The 16,746-nt window shown below is 36.9% G+C and overlaps 2 protein-coding genes across 4 annotated transcripts; one reads left to right on the forward strand and one right to left on the reverse strand.

Annotated features, from left to right (window-relative positions):
* Nucleotides 1-472: 472 nt before the first annotated feature.
* Nucleotides 473-7,095, forward strand: LOC123877256 (mitochondrial enolase superfamily member 1-like). Of its 2 annotated transcripts, XM_045923830.1 has the most exons (9): nt 473-634; nt 917-1,135; nt 1,616-1,738; nt 2,039-2,189; nt 2,585-2,742; nt 3,084-3,226; nt 3,771-3,934; nt 5,435-5,616; nt 6,604-7,095. In XM_045923830.1, the coding sequence occupies exons 1-9, from the start codon at nt 536-538 to the stop codon at nt 6,736-6,738; spliced, it is 1,374 nt and encodes a 457-aa protein (XP_045779786.1). In that variant the 5' UTR covers nt 473-535; the 3' UTR covers nt 6,739-7,095. The 2 variants fall into 2 exon arrangements, with proteins under 2 accessions (XP_045779786.1, XP_045779791.1); XM_045923835.1 differs by lacking the exon at nt 917-1,135.
* Nucleotides 6,752-16,136, reverse strand: LOC123877247 (WD repeat and HMG-box DNA-binding protein 1). Of its 2 annotated transcripts, none has more exons than XM_045923809.1 (16): nt 15,810-16,136; nt 15,374-15,617; nt 14,875-15,121; nt 14,535-14,650; nt 13,889-14,057; nt 13,346-13,471; nt 12,592-12,802; nt 11,910-12,092; nt 11,330-11,492; nt 10,551-10,677; nt 9,959-10,167; nt 9,400-9,498; nt 8,914-9,036; nt 8,038-8,358; nt 7,633-7,788; nt 6,752-7,393 (listed from the first exon to the last, which is right to left on the reverse strand). In XM_045923809.1, the coding sequence occupies exons 1-16, from the start codon at nt 15,884-15,886 to the stop codon at nt 7,139-7,141; spliced, it is 2,826 nt and encodes a 941-aa protein (XP_045779765.1). In that variant the 5' UTR covers nt 15,887-16,136; the 3' UTR covers nt 6,752-7,138. The 2 variants fall into 2 exon arrangements, with proteins under 2 accessions (XP_045779765.1, XP_045779775.1); XM_045923819.1 differs by having other exon boundaries at nt 7,236-7,393; nt 7,644-7,788.
* Nucleotides 16,137-16,746: the final 610 nt, after the last annotated feature.

Consider the following 16,746-nt stretch of genomic DNA (forward strand, 5'->3'; position numbering starts at 1 on the left):
AAGTTAGAATAACTAAGTTGAAATTGTGATATGAAACATTTATAAGAAAAATATTTATTATAAGGAGTTTTGATAAAAATTACATTTTGTTATCAGTTGTCTAGTCATGCACTCTTAAATCTAATACTTAAATTTTTTTGCATGCCAAATTGGAAGATTTTGATAAGATTTATTTATACCTATTTGCGAAATAAATATAATAATTTTATATTACATACACTTGTTATTTCATTATTTATTTTCCTCTAATTGATTTAAAGAAATATTTAGGTAGGTATGCACTAAACATATTCAAATTAAGTTTTTTCTGGCTGGCTATTAAAACAACTAAAATTTTAAATAAATCATAATAATTGACTAACTAATGTAGATAATTACCATAAAGGCCTTAATATACCTACTTATTATGTGGTGATATCAGCTCTAAAATAAATTAAAACAAAACATTAAAGTAAGTAGGTTTCTATACGCGGGGAAGATAACAAAACAGGTAGTGTAAGATAGTCGTCGTCGGCATCCACACGCGTTTGTGATAATGCCATTTCCAAGTAGAGACGGGTTAAAAATCACTCAAATTGACGTTGAAGATGTGAGGTTCCCAACTTCCCTCGGAGGACATGGATCAGACGCTTTGGTAATGTGTAATGTATTGTTTTTCATTCAGTGTTGAACACCGAATAAGTGAATCATCCCACTGAAATAAGTCTATGTGAATCTGTGTGAAAGCTCTCCTTTAAAGACTTTCAAAACTACCGATTGTTTAATAAAAAAAATAGGGAGCAAACGAGCAGGCGGGTCACTTGGTGTTAAGTGATTACCGCCGCCCATGAACATTTGCAGCACCAGAGGTACCGCCGATGCGTTGCCGGCTTTTCAGGAATTTGTTGGTCCACCCCTTGAATAACCCCTTGTATAGCACACAGATCCCAATTACTCCTGCGCATATGTGACGACGAGCACGGAGAATGGCAAGCAGGGCTTCGGGCTGACGTTCACCTGCGGCCGAGGCACTGAAATCGTGGTGCTAACGGTTCGAGCCATGAAGAAGTTTATTGTGGGACGAAACGCTGCAGACATCTTCGCCGATTTCGCTGGCTTCTGGCGCGCTATCACTAACGATTCACAGATGAGATGGGTAATCCGAATAAACTTTGTTTCCTACTAGGTACCTACCTAATTTTAAGTTGTTATCAAAAAGACTCGCTTCCTCTCCAGTAGACCTATAACTGTATCTGTACCTAGTTAACTATCCGTCCCAATCAAAAAACCAAGGGTGAATAATCAATTTTCAGTTATCTTCTCCCTGTCTGTACAGGCTCTTATTTCTTCAATAGCTCAGGTCTATAGTCTTCCTAGGTTTTAACTTATTATTCTATAGGTACTAACTACAATAAAGTGTGATACAGTCTACGCACCTCCACTAATTTTTGCAAACTTTGTGACCTCCTTTACATTATAAGAAGAAGGTTGATACAATTTGAAATGTAAATACAATATAAGCAAAAAATTGTTATTTAAGTAGTGAGTCAAGTGTAACAAGCAAGCTAAGATAACATGACGCAGATATTACGAAAACAGCCTGCACAAACAAATGTGTTTCTCAAAAATTTTGCAGCTCGGCCCTGAAAAAGGCGTAGTACATTTAGCCGTGGCAGCCATTCTGAACTCTTTATGGGATTTGTGGGCCAGACTTGAAAACAAACCTTTATGGAAACTGTTGGTTGACTTAACACCAGAGGTAAGAAATTGTTTTCTATATAGACTTTGATTTCGGGTTTGGGATCCGGGGCCTAGTAGTTATTTTTTATTCCTTCCTTCTTATATTTATTCCCATTTACTGTTAAATTTCAAATGTTAAAGTTACTATAATAAAGTTTTTTATCTCAAGAGGTGTCTCTACGATTCTTTTCAAAATCTATTTATCAAAATGAATGCATCTTGTGACCCCCTGTTTACAAAGCATTTAATCTAAAGGTCGAGCCCGCTCGGAGATTTGTTATCTTGTTGTTATAATAGTAGGTAATTAAATCTTTGTCAGGAATTGGTATCAACCATAGACTTTCGCTACATAACCGACGTGATAACTAAAGATGAAGCTATTCAATTGTTAAAAGACAAGCGTGCCGGGAAAGAAGAAAGAGTAAAACAACTGTTGGAACAAGGATATCCGGCGTATACTACACAAGTAGGTGAGAAGAGCTTTTTCCTAATAATATTTTTTTATTAATATTGTATGTATATCAAATCTTTGAAAAGAGCAACCGCCGAGTTTCTTGCTGGTTCTTCTCGGTAGGAAAGGCATTCCGAACTCTTTACGCGGTCAACTCAGTTACGCGGTCTTAAAAATTTTCATACAAATCTTTGAGCCCCTGTAATTTTAAAACTACATATTTTTAGAAAAATCTAAAACACCACAGACACAGATATTAGTGTCTAGAATATGTCTGCAAAATTTCATGGACTTTGGTTGCTTAATATTCAAATGAAATTGGAACTACGATTGTATGAAACGAGTGACGGGGAGAGCCCTGTTAAATGTAGTAGTGTTAGTATGCTGCGTCGTATTATATGGCAATGATTTCAGGTTGGCTGGGTTACAGCGATGAACTTGTAAAGGAATTATGCAATAAATATTTAAGTCTGGGTTTCAAACACTTCAAAGTCAAAGTAGGACTCAATTTAGAAGACGACATTCGAAGATGCAGCGCAGTACGCAAATACATCGGCGATGACAAAACTCTGGTAATACAAAATTACCCTATCTAATGTTAATTGATTTAATTTATCGGATCGATACAATTGACTGTTTAACAATTTAGTGTAATGTTAGCTTCCAATTATAATAATCGTACCATAGCGTAAATACATAAAGTTAAGACGACGCGGATACCTTTTATGTTCGTGGTCGTAGCACATACCTGAGCGACTGAACCACTATACGAAGCAAAATAATTAAAGTTTACTCAACCGAATTCTGCTAGTCGGTTCCTAACGCGCCCCAACAAGTACGGTCTATGCTTTGTCTGTATCGATCGTGTCTACTGATAATGATAATTCATAAAGGCACACTTTGTATTTGTTAGATGGTAGATGCAAACCAAGCATGGAGCGTTGGTGAAGCTATCGAATGGATGCAGAAACTAGCGCCCTTGAAACCGATGTGGATTGAGGAACCAACCTCGCCTGACGATGTGTTAGGTCATGCCGCTATATCACAAGCTCTGAAGTAAGTATGTGATATGTTTTGAAATTAACGGCCAGAATCCCTCTCGTTCTAAGAAGAAACCCATGTGCAGTAATGGGCCCGCGATCGGTTGGATGGGTTGATAATATTGATGTGAAATAAACTGACTGAAAGAGTCTTCGATAGGCATCTGGAAACTTGTATCTGGTCATTAGGTACAAATACATACCTAAATACTTGTAGATCTTTTGCAGTGCCATACCAGTAAAAAAGTCGTGATATGTTTTGAAATTAACGGCCTGAATCCCTCTAATTCTGAGAAGAAACCCATGTGCAGTAATGGGCCCGCGATTGGTTGGATGGGTTGATAATATTGATGTGAAATAAACTGAGTGAAAGAGTCTAAAAACTAACGGATTCCCAAAAATAAAATGTGCCAAACCATTAGTATTAAAATCTACCTTAACTCGTGCCAATAAAGCAACGAACCAAAAACGGTGGCGCTCATTATTACCGTACACTCGCGTACACGGGTATGTTGTGTAAGAGAGAGGGAATAATCAAGGCTTTAATATTCAATTTATAGACCGTATGGCATAGGAGTGGCGACGGGTGAAATGTGCGCGAATCGCGTGATGTTCAAACAGTTCCTGCAGAGTGGCGGCATGCAGTACTGTCAGATCGACTCGGCTCGCATCGGCGGTGTTAACGAGATCCTATCCGTTTATCTCATGGCTGAAAAACTTAAAGGTATGATAGAAGCGAAATGACTCCCAAGATACGGTTCTTTGGTTAGCAATCTAATGCTATTTTTAACCCCCGACCCAAAAAGAGGGGTGTTATAAGTTTGACGTGTGTATCTGTGTATCTGTCTGTGGCATCGTAGCGCCTATCCACACGTCTATCGTAGCGACACAGGAATCCGCCTCCTCAGCAGAATTCGCCCGTCATTCGACACCCGGCGACGGCCAGGCGCCGCATTCGCTTAGGCAGGGTCGCCATGAGGTGTGCGGGGTGCGCGGGGAGTATTGAAAGTAAACACGTCCTCTTAGTTCGAGCTTTACTCTTAGACTCTCAATTGAAATACATATTATTATTAATTAAGGGCTATACTACACTTAAGGCTATACTACACCACAAACGAATGAACCGATTTTAATTTACTTTTTTTTGTTTGAAAGGTGGATCGAGAGTGTTCTTAGCTATAATCCAAAAAAAATGGTTCAGCCGTTTAAGAGTTATCAGCTCTTTTCTAGTTTTCTTGTAGAAAAGAAGGTTAGATAACCGTTAGGTTCATAATATTATGTCAATTGACAAATGTCAAGCTGTCAAGATGGACGTTGCCTAAATACATAATTATTTATTTGAAAATGATGTTTTGGAAAACTCAGATACTTTAGATCGTAGGCGCGGAATAGTCCAAGAAAATCAGTTCAGCCGTTTGAAAGTTATCAGGTCTTTTCGGTCTTTTCTAGTTACTGTAACCTTCAATTGTCGGGGGTGTTATAAATTTTTAATTTACACTTGTTAAGGATGTAACGAAAAGTATTAGTAGTTGGATTTACCATTTCCAATGAAAAACCCGGAAAACAATAGTCATGGTTCAGGTTAGTTTATGGAAACTCGAGCTGTTAATCACTGAACAACGTATATTAATCGCTTCACTAGTGGTCGTCAGTATATTATAATATATGAAAGATTGTAGTTCGCTATGTAGTCGCAACTTGAAGTGGTCAGTCAGAACTTCTTTTAAGCTGCATGTGTATGGCAGACAGTACGCCAAAAATTTGATCTCAGAGCTGCTCTCATATTCTTGTACAAAAAATTGCCCGAAAATTCATTTTCATTAGTAGATCAAGTTTGGGTACTATTAGATGTAACTTATTTACATAACGTCCACATAACTGCTGGAATCACTGAATTCAATTATTTACCATACAATATAACAGTAAGATTGACCAAAACTAATAGCTGGCCCTATGAATTCGAATTAATTAATGACAAAGTTGCGACAAAGAAGCAACCGATTGAGATTTTAGTTACCTATAAGATAGTTCATTGATAGCATTACCTGTAGGTACTTACCTGTATGTACCTTTTCATGATTTGAAAAGAGTACCTGCCGAGTTCTTTACCGGCTCTACTCAGTAGAATCTGCTTTTTTAACTGGTGGCACAGTCATGGACGTAGCATAAAAGACACTACATAGTTGTCTTACATGAAAGAAATTTGAATGTTTGATGGTTTTAGTGAAAGTGTGCCCCCACGCGGGCGGCGTGGGTCTGTGCGAGATGGTGCAGCATCTACAGCTGTGGGACTACGCCTGCGTGTCTGGGTCTATGGAAGAGCGGCTTATCGAGTACGTCGACCAACAGCACGAACATTTCTATGACCCATGTGTAGTGGAGAACGCTAGATATCTCGCTCCTAAGGTAAATCTACTTTCGGTTTTTCGAGTTAGCAGCGTACCTGCGTTAATTAGTACAGCTTGCATGAATTAAAAAGCTCTTGACGACAGTGGAGGGAACGTGTCTTCGCATAGGTACAGCAATTCTATTTTACAGTTCGCTCCGTCTTAGTTGTAGTAGAGTAAAGTATTTATTTGCGTAACACCGGGCCTGTACCCTCAGTATAAGAATTTACTTCTCACCAATTTTGATAATATTTGAAAGTCAAAACAAAATAACGTCAAAGTAAAATGGACCTAAAGATTCTTGATTTAAAGCCAAAAATTCAGTACCATTGATTTTAATTTCGCAACGTTTCTCCTTGGAGCGCTGGCCGTAAATATATTCACCAACTTGAGCATTAAAACAAGGCAATTAAGACCCATTTTACTTTAACGCTAAAGCGTTTCGACTCTCAAATAGTATGAACGTTGGTGAGAAGTAAAATCTCATACTGAGGGTACTGAGCGATCCTGAGCTTACGCACATTAAAATGATGTTAACGTACCTACTGCGCGGGAAACGAAAGTTGTCACGAACTAAACGCGCGGTGGAACAGGCTACCCTTAGACAGAGATGGATGCGCGGATTAAAATCGTAGTCATGTTATTCCCCTCCAACTGGAGTCAAGAGGCTAAGTTTTACAGTACTGGATGCAGATCTGAATGTGGTATCAAACTAGATCATAATGTTAGCTTTAGGAATTAATTTTACTATTGTAGTAAAACATTTTTTGGGGTTTTATTAATCTAATCTTCAGACTTTTAAAAGCGACGAATTTTGTACAATAATACTAGATGTTTCGCTTCTTATCTGCAGCATATTGCTTTAACTCTCAGAAAATTGTGCCCTTTTTGTTCGCCAGTAACTTGAATGTTAGATTATTTCAAAGAATAGTAACTTGAAGAAAATATATCAAGAAAAATGGATAATATGGAAAAATTCTCTAACAAACTGCTTTGTTATTCACAGTTACCGGGATACAGTACGAAAATGTTTCCAGAAACTCTTCAAAAGTTCTCTTATCCCAAAGGAAGCGAATGGCAATCCATGTTCAAAGAAGGAATATTCCCACCGCCCGATGAAGCTGAATTAGTCAATGTGTAAAACAAAAACATCATTTATGTGAAAATATAATATATATTTTCGTCAAATTTTTTTGGAAATATAAAATTGTTCAAAAATAGTATTTTAATTACTTGCTTAAAACTAATATGCTACAGTCCTACAACAGTCGTCGAATACCTACAGAATACCCTTGACTATTGAAAATCTGTTCAGGAACATAAATTGTGTCAAAAAGTAAGAATTACATACCAGTCATGTTAAACAATTCAAAATCCGCAATAAATAACCATAATTCTACTTCAAACTTCTTTTTCAAAATGGACTCAATTAGTTTTAATGCTTTATAATTTCAAAGAAAGCATTGAAGCAGGCTAGTCAAAGTAACATAAAAATAAAGACAAATAAATACCTGATTTCTTAATAATTTAAATTACTAAGCTTAAGTTTTCTTAGAAAACGCGAAGGCACTAAGTTTCGATTGTTTCGGAGTGTTCACGACTGATGGTTCTTCAATACTTTCATTAAGCTTTCTTTTCAGTCCATTTTCTGTGTTTTTACTTTGAAGTGATTTGAATGTTCTCACACAATGCCGGGTTAATTCGGATGGAGTAAGTTCAGGGTTCTCTTTTTCCAATGACGATTTATTGCGAGAAAACCAGTCTACGAATGTTTCCCCTTCGTGTGGCTTCAAAGACTGAAATCACATGATTTAATTAAAACAATTAATTAATCTTCGTATATATTATAGCCAAAACTGTTCAAATGTCGTGAAATGAATCGTTTTGAACAAAATAAATTACATTCGTTTTATCTTCAAAAAATTGTAAAGAGAATTAGCAGGTAAGGCAGTTACAATAGGAAAATAAAATAGATTTTACAATTTTCGACTAACTCCCGGTAGGTGGTTAGTATTTCAATTTTGTGTAAACTCACATCACTTACACACACAATCACATCGCTTGGGTCTTTAGTGGCGTGCACCTCAACAAGCGTCCTCTCGGTCAAGGTTAGCGGACTCTGGACAACCTTTGCTGTTTCTTGCTGCTTCCGAAACGGATTCCTCGCACCGCCGGGGGATGGTTTTATTGGCTGAAATTTATTTCAATCATATACCTTTGTCAACAATATGAATACACAGTTATTTAGAAGGTTAAGTAAGGCAAGAATATTTTCTGAAAATGGATTGATAGATTTTTAGTCCTTATCTGTTTAATGCCGAAATTACCAATTATAATCTGTCGGTAATTCACTTATCAACAGTTTACAAATAGATTGTCTACTAATTTCGGTTGTTAGTCACAAAAATGATCAACCAAATGAGTGAAGAAAAGTACTTACAATTGGTTTAATAGGTGTATCATTTTCAATTTTTCTTTTGATAGTTTTTTGCGGTATAATCAAACTCTCGTTGAGATCCTGTTCAGTGTTAGCGACGTCATATGTTTCCTGAGTTTCTAGTTCTTGGAAGTGAGAGTTCTGGGCTATATTGAATTTGTCGGCATCTCTTTCCCACGTTTCGGCCAGATTTGATAACTTGTCGGCCAAATGCATTCGGCCTAACCGCGACGCGTATTTGGCCGCAAGAGGAAGCAAACGGTCGTCTTTTAGTAGTTCCATAAGTTCAAGCGCCCTCTGCTCTATTTCGCTTCGGCAGGCCAGCTACAAAAGTATTAAAATGTTTAGTAATTATTTATTAGTATTATAGCATTTTTAGAGTTCCGTGTTTTAAAAGGTCAAACCGGTCAAGTGCAAGTCGGACTCACACCCGAAGGTTCCAGACCATCATGCAAGAACCAAGGCATACCTCAGCATAAGTAGAGGAAAACACTTGAAAATAGTTAAGTTGTAGAACCACAAAAAATTTTTTTTTGCAATTACAAACTCACATTTGTGCATTGTTGGCCTGTTGGGACAATTTAAGCATCAAAATAATTACATGTATCCTTCCAAAATACGGAAGCTTCGGTGCGGAAGTACGAGTCCCACTTGGCCGGTTTTTAGACTATTAGAAAGTGATATCCAAGGAACCAAAAGCTTAATTTGCTATAATCCGCCAAACCAATGAAATCTGTATGGTACGCAGCACCACACAAATTCCAACACCACTCGACGCTCGTTTCGCCCCGACACCAGAGCATCCTCAGGAGATGTAGACCTTACAATGTCTAATTGCAAAGGCAATACATTTGAAACTGATATCATTACATAACTCACAGCAAATAATTTGAGAGCAGTTTCTCTAGCTGCCTTCACGTCAACTTCTGATGTAGTGTGGGCCCATCGTACTAACTGTTCCTCGTATTGGGCTTTTTCGGTGTCCAATTCACAAAGGGGAATCTGAAAGTTTAACGATAATGGCATCAATTCTAAATTTTTTCTCTAAACTAAATTTAGAGTATTTGCATCTTTTTGTTTTTAATTATTATTGCTAAAAAAGGTCAAAAAATAAATTTTAAAGTAATGACTACATTTTAGTGCTAAGAATGGGACCTTAAGTTACGAGTTTTGACAGGTCTAAATTAAATTAAGTTTTTGTTTTTTTTTTATTGGTAAGAAAAAAAACGCGAATGCTCTAAAATTTAGTTGCCATCAGAATCAGAACCAATGTTTATTGCCTATAAGTCAGCTAAATTCAGGGATGGACATCTTTGAAATTAGGGATTATTTTACATGCTTATTAAACATAGTTGAATAACGTACCTGTATAGAAAGTTCGGCGACGATTGGTTTGGGAACCGTCAGTGGGAACGAAGTCCCCCTGCACAGGATCGCTCGCACCTTCTGTGTTGGCTCACTTATCTACAAATAGAACATTAGGAAAATAATCATTTCTGAAAAAACCAATACATGCTTGCTTATACACACCTATATTTAATATTTAGATAACAGAAGGAGAGAACTATGGTTTCTTTAACACAGATCTAAAAATCTTGCTGACTAATCCTCCTATAGCTAGTTCTTGATCTTGCAACATTTTAATTTGTTCGAGATCAAACATTATGTAACAAAATAATTACAAATTAACATTTTATTCATGTTTTATTAATTAAAAAAAAAAATTACTTGAATACATGATGACTTATCGGAACCATTCATCTGAGTTTCTGAAAGAATATCTGTAGAAAATATAAATAACAATAAGATATAAATAAATATATATAACAATTTTCGTAGAACAGGGTAATTAATATACATAGTAGATATTCTGTAATGCCAATAGCAGAATAACATTAGTTTGCTAGATATTGGAAGAACTTACCGAAACTATAAACCAAGAATCCGAAGCGCCTTTTGAATGTGTAGTGGTATCACATATCGGCATCCACACACTGCTAGACACATCATACAGTCTCAATGTGCCAGTATTATCGTAAGCACATGGTGACCCTACGTCTGTGGTGCCGATCCAAGATAATTTGGACCCTGGGGTCAAGGGCAGAGGGACTGTTTTGCTGCGTACTTGACGTCCTAGAAAAAAAGCGGCGATAGAATATAAATTATTCTTATGTTTATTGATTTTACAAAATTAGGAGACAATTTATTTTAGCCATAATAGTTGAGTAAGATCATTAGTTTTAACTTCATTAGCGACTGTTGAAGATCTATTTGTATCAGTAAAAGCCATAAAAAATCCTAACTGTGTTTGATTTTAGATTTCCTGAGTGTTGAAGGGTCTAAAAATGTAACTTGCTATTTTCGTAAAAAGCCAATAAACTATGACTGTATGGTATTAGAAGTAACTATTTGTCAGTTAAGCGTATTATAGGCGTAGGTCAAATTACAAGTGATTAGGGTCTAGAAATATTAAAATACTTTTTAGGGATACTTAGTTGAATAAATCTCTTTATTACCATTAAGTGCTACAATATCCATAGCAAGGTGTTGGTCTGAGAGGCCGGGGTCCGTGTGATGGTAAGTCGCGAGCACGGTGGTGTTGAAACCCGCCAAAGCTACGACCGGACCGGCTAACGAGATCACCTATAAAAATGACATATTTTTTAGACTTTGGGATTTATTCCTGCAATTTACGGTATTGTTGGATATACGACCCGATAATGGTCGTGTTACGTCAGTCACCCATTTGCGATACTAACAATTAAGGAGAATAAAATTTGCAGAAGTGATTCTGCAAAAAATTTACTTGCTGGGAGTGTTGACATATTAGCTTTTTAGTTGATTTACCTGACAGACTTGCCAGAGTTGACTTGCAAGTTTTAGTGGACATTTGGGACGTCGGACGTCATGGCATTTTCAGTAATGCGAAATACGTAGCGTTCGACATTTGATGCGATCATCTTTCACCTTTTATAATCAGACCACGCTCACTTGGTCACATTACCTGAGAAACATACGGAGACAAGCCCCTTCGAGGGCACCCATGTACCTCTGATCTCTTCACAGGAAGAGATATAAGAGTACCGCGATAGAACTTTATTTAAACTTTAGATCGCAGTGCTGCGCATGCTGAATTGCACTTTATTGTCGTATCCAGAGTCGCTATTTATTCGAACGTCGTTGCAAGTGCTTATTAAATATTCTGTGGTGGGTACTATTAAGTATTTTGTGCTACGTTATTGAAATTAGCACACTAATTTATACCCCTTTACGTATACTAAGTTGTAAAACCTACCTGTCTCTGAGTCCCACAAGGCGTGAAGAGTCTAAGCAGCCTCGCGTTGGTAGCACAAGCGACCAGGCCACTAGTGGCGACTACGCAAAGGATCTCCTCCGTCTCGGGCATAGACACGCTCCATTCCTTACTGCTGCCCACTAACAATATGCACACCAGTTTACTGCAAACAAAAATAAGTGATTACTGAGGGTCTACTGTAACTTTTCAAGTTTTAGCTAACTATGCATAAACTTGACAATTTATTATGGATGGGAAAGGATCGGAAAAGTAACCTTCATTAAAAATATGCTCCTGGAAAAAGCATATTATACAATCGAAGATTATGGCATGGATTTGACTCGCTTCATCAACGCGCGGGGTTGCAATTTCTTGTATAGTATGGCACCTTATTATAAATTGAACACTTGAAAAGGGCAACCGCCGAGTTTCTTGCTGGTTCTTCTCGGTAGGAACGGCATTCTGAACCAGTGGTAAATTATTTTGACGATTCAAAAGCACTTGTAACTACTAACAGTTCATTTGAGTAAAATATTTTCTATTCTATTCTTTTATCTTAGTTATGGAACATGGATCTTACCTGGGCGTTTCGCATGCTAGCGCCAACACATGTGAGGACAAGCTGGCCATGGTGTGGTTGAGGTAGTTGTTGAGGTGTATGCCGTGGTGGACGCCAGAGTCATGGAATTCCACGTCGATACTCGATTCGCCGTTATCTGCAGTGTGGCAGCGGACGATGCCTACGTCGTTCCAGCACATGTATCTATAAAGAGGAGCAAGTGCAATAAAAAGCATTGAGAAGCTGGCTAATAACACTTCTGATCAAAATCCTTTTTTTTTCTTTAATCTGGATGTTTTTGCCCTTATGAGTTGAAGCAAAACAGCTGTTAGATATTGAGTTCAAAGTCCATGATTTCGATCACTGAATTTGTACTCACTTGCATACTTGAGCTTATTTTCAAACAAAACAGCCTAAAAGTGTGCTAAATGGAGTCCAAAGCAAATAATTTCAATCTCGCCAGCTCCTTTATTTTTCTTCCTGACGATATTACCATGCCAGGGCGAATATTTTAGAGAAGTAACCATAGGACGGCTCAATTACTAAAAGAAATCGTCTCGCATGACGTCAATACTCTATGACGTAGGTACTCAGCTGCGTTCTACATGTACCGGGGTACTGGAGGGCTGGGAGGACGGCTGCGGGGGAGTGTCTGCAGGCACGGGGGGGGGGGGGACCCTCGTCTATCAAGCCTATCACTCACCTGTGTTCTAAATGAACCGGGGTAGCGGATGGCTGGAAGGGCGGCTGCGGGGGAGTGGTGGCAGGCGCAGGGGGAGGGGCCGCAGAGGTAGGCCGAGAGTCGCCTTTGTCAACCAAGCCGAGGGTTTCATTCTTTATTTTCTCCAATGATATGGCGTTGTCGTCATCACTCTCGTAGTTCTCAATGAGGTTGTCTAGTATTTCGTCATTGTCTAAAAAAATTGAATGTACCTGTATGTAATTTGAAGCTAAATTCTTGCACATTGTACATACACATTCACATGTAATATACATTCATTTGCAATATACATTCTTGTACATACATTATACATTTTAGTGTTTAAGTGAGAGGGAATGATTAACGCTGTCATTTTCGTTTCTTTATTGGCCCAAGTTATAGAGTAAGGTAAATTATGTGGTTAATTCTACTGTACACCATATCTAAACTAAAATGACATGTCTAAATCTAATGCTAACCAACTTATAAGGCTCCTTGCATAAAAGGATAGGATTACATTTAAACCTGTCAATTTAGTTTACACATCAAATTAGCCCAGCTTTCTCTGAAAAGGGTACACGATTTTCGAAATCCTAGAACTACTCCAAATCCTAGCCTTATTTCAAATACTACTTAACCTACTTTAAAATCATTTAATTTTGTATCAAGATTAATTAATTATGTATATTAGTTACTGCGTCTATCTCTGAGCTAAGGAAATTTACTAGCTAGTAGAGTATGCATGCACTCAACTTACCATCATCTTCAGCTCTTTCAACCATTTCAACATCATCACTACCAGCCCTGGCACTTTCTTTGCCGTAGCAGTTCACCAACATGCCTAATTGACCTGCCACGTCACAGTATACAAGGACTCCATTGCCTAAGCCAAAAGTAAGATATTATCAATACACTATTGATTGAAAAAATTTGTTATTTAAGTGCAAAAGTTATTTATGAACTGGAAAATGTGCTAAACTAAAACTATGAACCGGAAAATGTGCCATACTCTGAAATTTAACAAAAAAAGTTGGCCCTTTTTTTAAAGAATATGTAAACATTTAAAAAATTGGCTGTATTTAGATCCACCTCTTAAATATTATGTGAAAAATGTTACATATAATCTTGAAGACTAGGGAAAAAGGGTAGAATAGGAAAAACAAAATGTGTTATGGACTATAAAAATTGCTATGAACTGATTGAAATAATGAATGAAATATGTGTTTTGAATTTGCTAGAAAATGCATAACTGTGCTGTGCTGGTACTGTGGTACTCAATTATTATACTTGGGAACATTACCTTTAGGGTTCCATGCCATAGCAGACACATTATGGGAGGTGGGGTGCTCAATAACACCTATACAGGTCCCCGATTCTACCTCCCACACAGCTATCTGACCAGCCACTGTACTTCCAGCTAGATACTGCCCACATGGGGAGAACAGGCATTGTGATATGGCACATTTTATCTGAAACAATTTAATTAATAATAATTATTATTATAGTTTCTACAATCTAGTTTCTAGATGATACGTCTTGTATCTTTGTGTGGATTTGTAATTTTAAAAATCCTGTGGGAACTCTTTGATTTTCCAGGATAAGATAGTATCCTATGTCTGACTCGGAGTTACTCCAGAGCTATCTATACCAAATTTCGTCAAAGAGACAGACAGACACATTTATAATATCATAATTTGTGTAAGATTGATTATTCTGTACAGTAAAATAAATATAAATAATAGATTGTGGATGAATAGATAAAAATCAATAAGTGCACTGTAGGATGACCTCCGACCCACTGGACTGACTACCTTAAGAGGATAGCGGAAAGTGGGTGGACGAGGAAGGCGGAAGATTGTGTGTGGTGGCGCGCTTTTGGGAAGGCCTATGTCCAGCAGTGGACGCAAACAGGCTGATTGATTGATTGAATAGATTGTGGTACTTACAGTACTATGAGTAAATGTCATTCGTTGACTCCAGCTTTCACAGTCCAAAATAACTATCTCTCTGTTTTGTGGATAAGCCAGAAGCTTTCCTTCTGATGGCTCAAAATCCATACGACCTGAAATCATAAACATGTAACTTTATCTGTGTTTACTTGACTGGAAAATTTTGTGCTGCACAAATTAGTTTTTACAGTGTGAAGGCTGTTTAACCCAAATGTATGTAATCCTTAATGTATACTTATGATATTATACCAAGCCTTTTTACTTAGCTTTGTACAACAAATGCTTCACATTTATACCAAGTAAGAACTTTTAATTAGATAATAATCCCATAACTCACATAACACTTTGGCTGCAAAGAAAGTGTTAATTTTTGGAACACATGTGACCTCTTTTACAACTTTCTGTGTGTCTATATCCCAGACCCTCATAGCACCATCTCCAGAAGCTGTGCAAGCATATTTCATGTGTGGACATATTGCTATACTTAGCACAGGACCTTTGTGCTCTGACATCACAAATAAGGGGGCACCTCCTTCAAGACTGCAGATTTTTGCTTCCATGTTTTCTGATGTACATCCTAAAGCCTATAATAACAACATTTATGATTAATATACCTACTGCAATAAAACAGCTATATAATAGAGAATGTTGTACTCAATTCTATGCTTTTTGAGTTTATTTTTGAATAATTATCACATTTTTTAAAGCATAATTTTTGCCATCTTTATCATTATAGTTAATTTGGCGATATAATAATTTTAGACTAATATAGCATATCACAACTATAGTAAAAGTTATGGAAATTCAGTGTTTAAACCAATATGTAACTATCTTACCTCAATTTTTGGTTTTGATAGAATCTGTGTGACTGGTGCAGTGAACCTAGTAATAATTCCATCTTTATCAAACGCTGGGAAGGTGTACGCTTGCACTGCATGGTTATCAGTAGCCACATACAGTCTGCTGTCTTTGAAACACACTGCAAGGGCATTTTCACCAACACAGTGGGAATTTGGATCATCGTCCTCAATATCAAGCCATATTCTGACATCACCATCATGCCCACAGGTTATTATGTGCCTGAAACAAACCTGAGTTCATAAACAGTGCCCAATGAGCATTTAATGCTGGTCCAGCCTAAACTATATTTTGATAGGATGATGCCACCAAAACCAAATACTTACGAAGGAATACAAAGGAGATTTTATGGATTTGTAGTTTATGCTAATCTAAGGGGCAGTATTGGATCATTTTAAATAACAAATAAGCTACCTTCCATCCTCTGTGTAACACACGTCTGTATGCCCTTCAGCATGAGCGTATCGTAGGGGTTTGCTGTCGATTTTCATGACTATTTCTAGTGTAAAATAAGTCCTCAAATATTCTACTGATGAAGATAATGTGGGCACTGATTCAATGAAAGATGACACTCATGATTGTGAGTTTTAATACAAGAGACAAGACTCTAAGAGTACCTATACTTGAATTACAAAAGGTACAGTAAATCTACAAAAGGTAAAATTATTTTAATTTACATTTCACTATACACATTTGCGGCTTTTTATATTTTTGACATCAATTTTGGCGGTTCAAACCGCCGGTTTGTAAACATTTAAATTGTGTCAATTACGAATCTAATGTCAATGTCAATGTTTGTCCATTTTTTTAAATTTATTTACGGCTTTGGGTACAAGTTTTTTAATGTTTCACTTATTTGTGCTTTTTTTGTAGATCTTTGATATAATACTAGCTGATGCCCGCGACTTCATCGCGTGCATTTAGATTTTTAAAAATCCCGTGGGAACTCTTTAATTTGCTGGGATAAAAAGTTGCCTATGTTACTCTGCGTCCTTTCAAATATCCTTTCAAGCATATAGACAGACAGACAAAAATTTTAAAAACGTGTGATTCAGAGGTATCGTTCAAATAACCCTATGAGCTTAATATGAGGTAGTTATTTTATATACAGACAGACACTCCAATTTTATTTTATTAGGTAATTAATTATATAATAAAAAAAATAGTAAGTATAGAGTATAGATGACAGGTTATTCTAAAGTTACACATATTATATTTGGTAAAGTTCACTTGAAGATGAGCTTAAAACCTTGACATATAATGTCCCAAAAGGACCTTAAATATATTTTATAGAACACAAAGCTGTAAAGCCATTAAAAGAAGGCATCTATCTACTGATGATTAAATATCA

Source organism: Maniola jurtina, chromosome 2 (genome assembly GCF_905333055.1).
Source record: "Maniola jurtina chromosome 2, ilManJurt1.1, whole genome shotgun sequence".
In the NCBI taxonomy this organism is placed as follows: Eukaryota; Metazoa; Arthropoda; class Insecta; order Lepidoptera; family Nymphalidae; genus Maniola; species Maniola jurtina.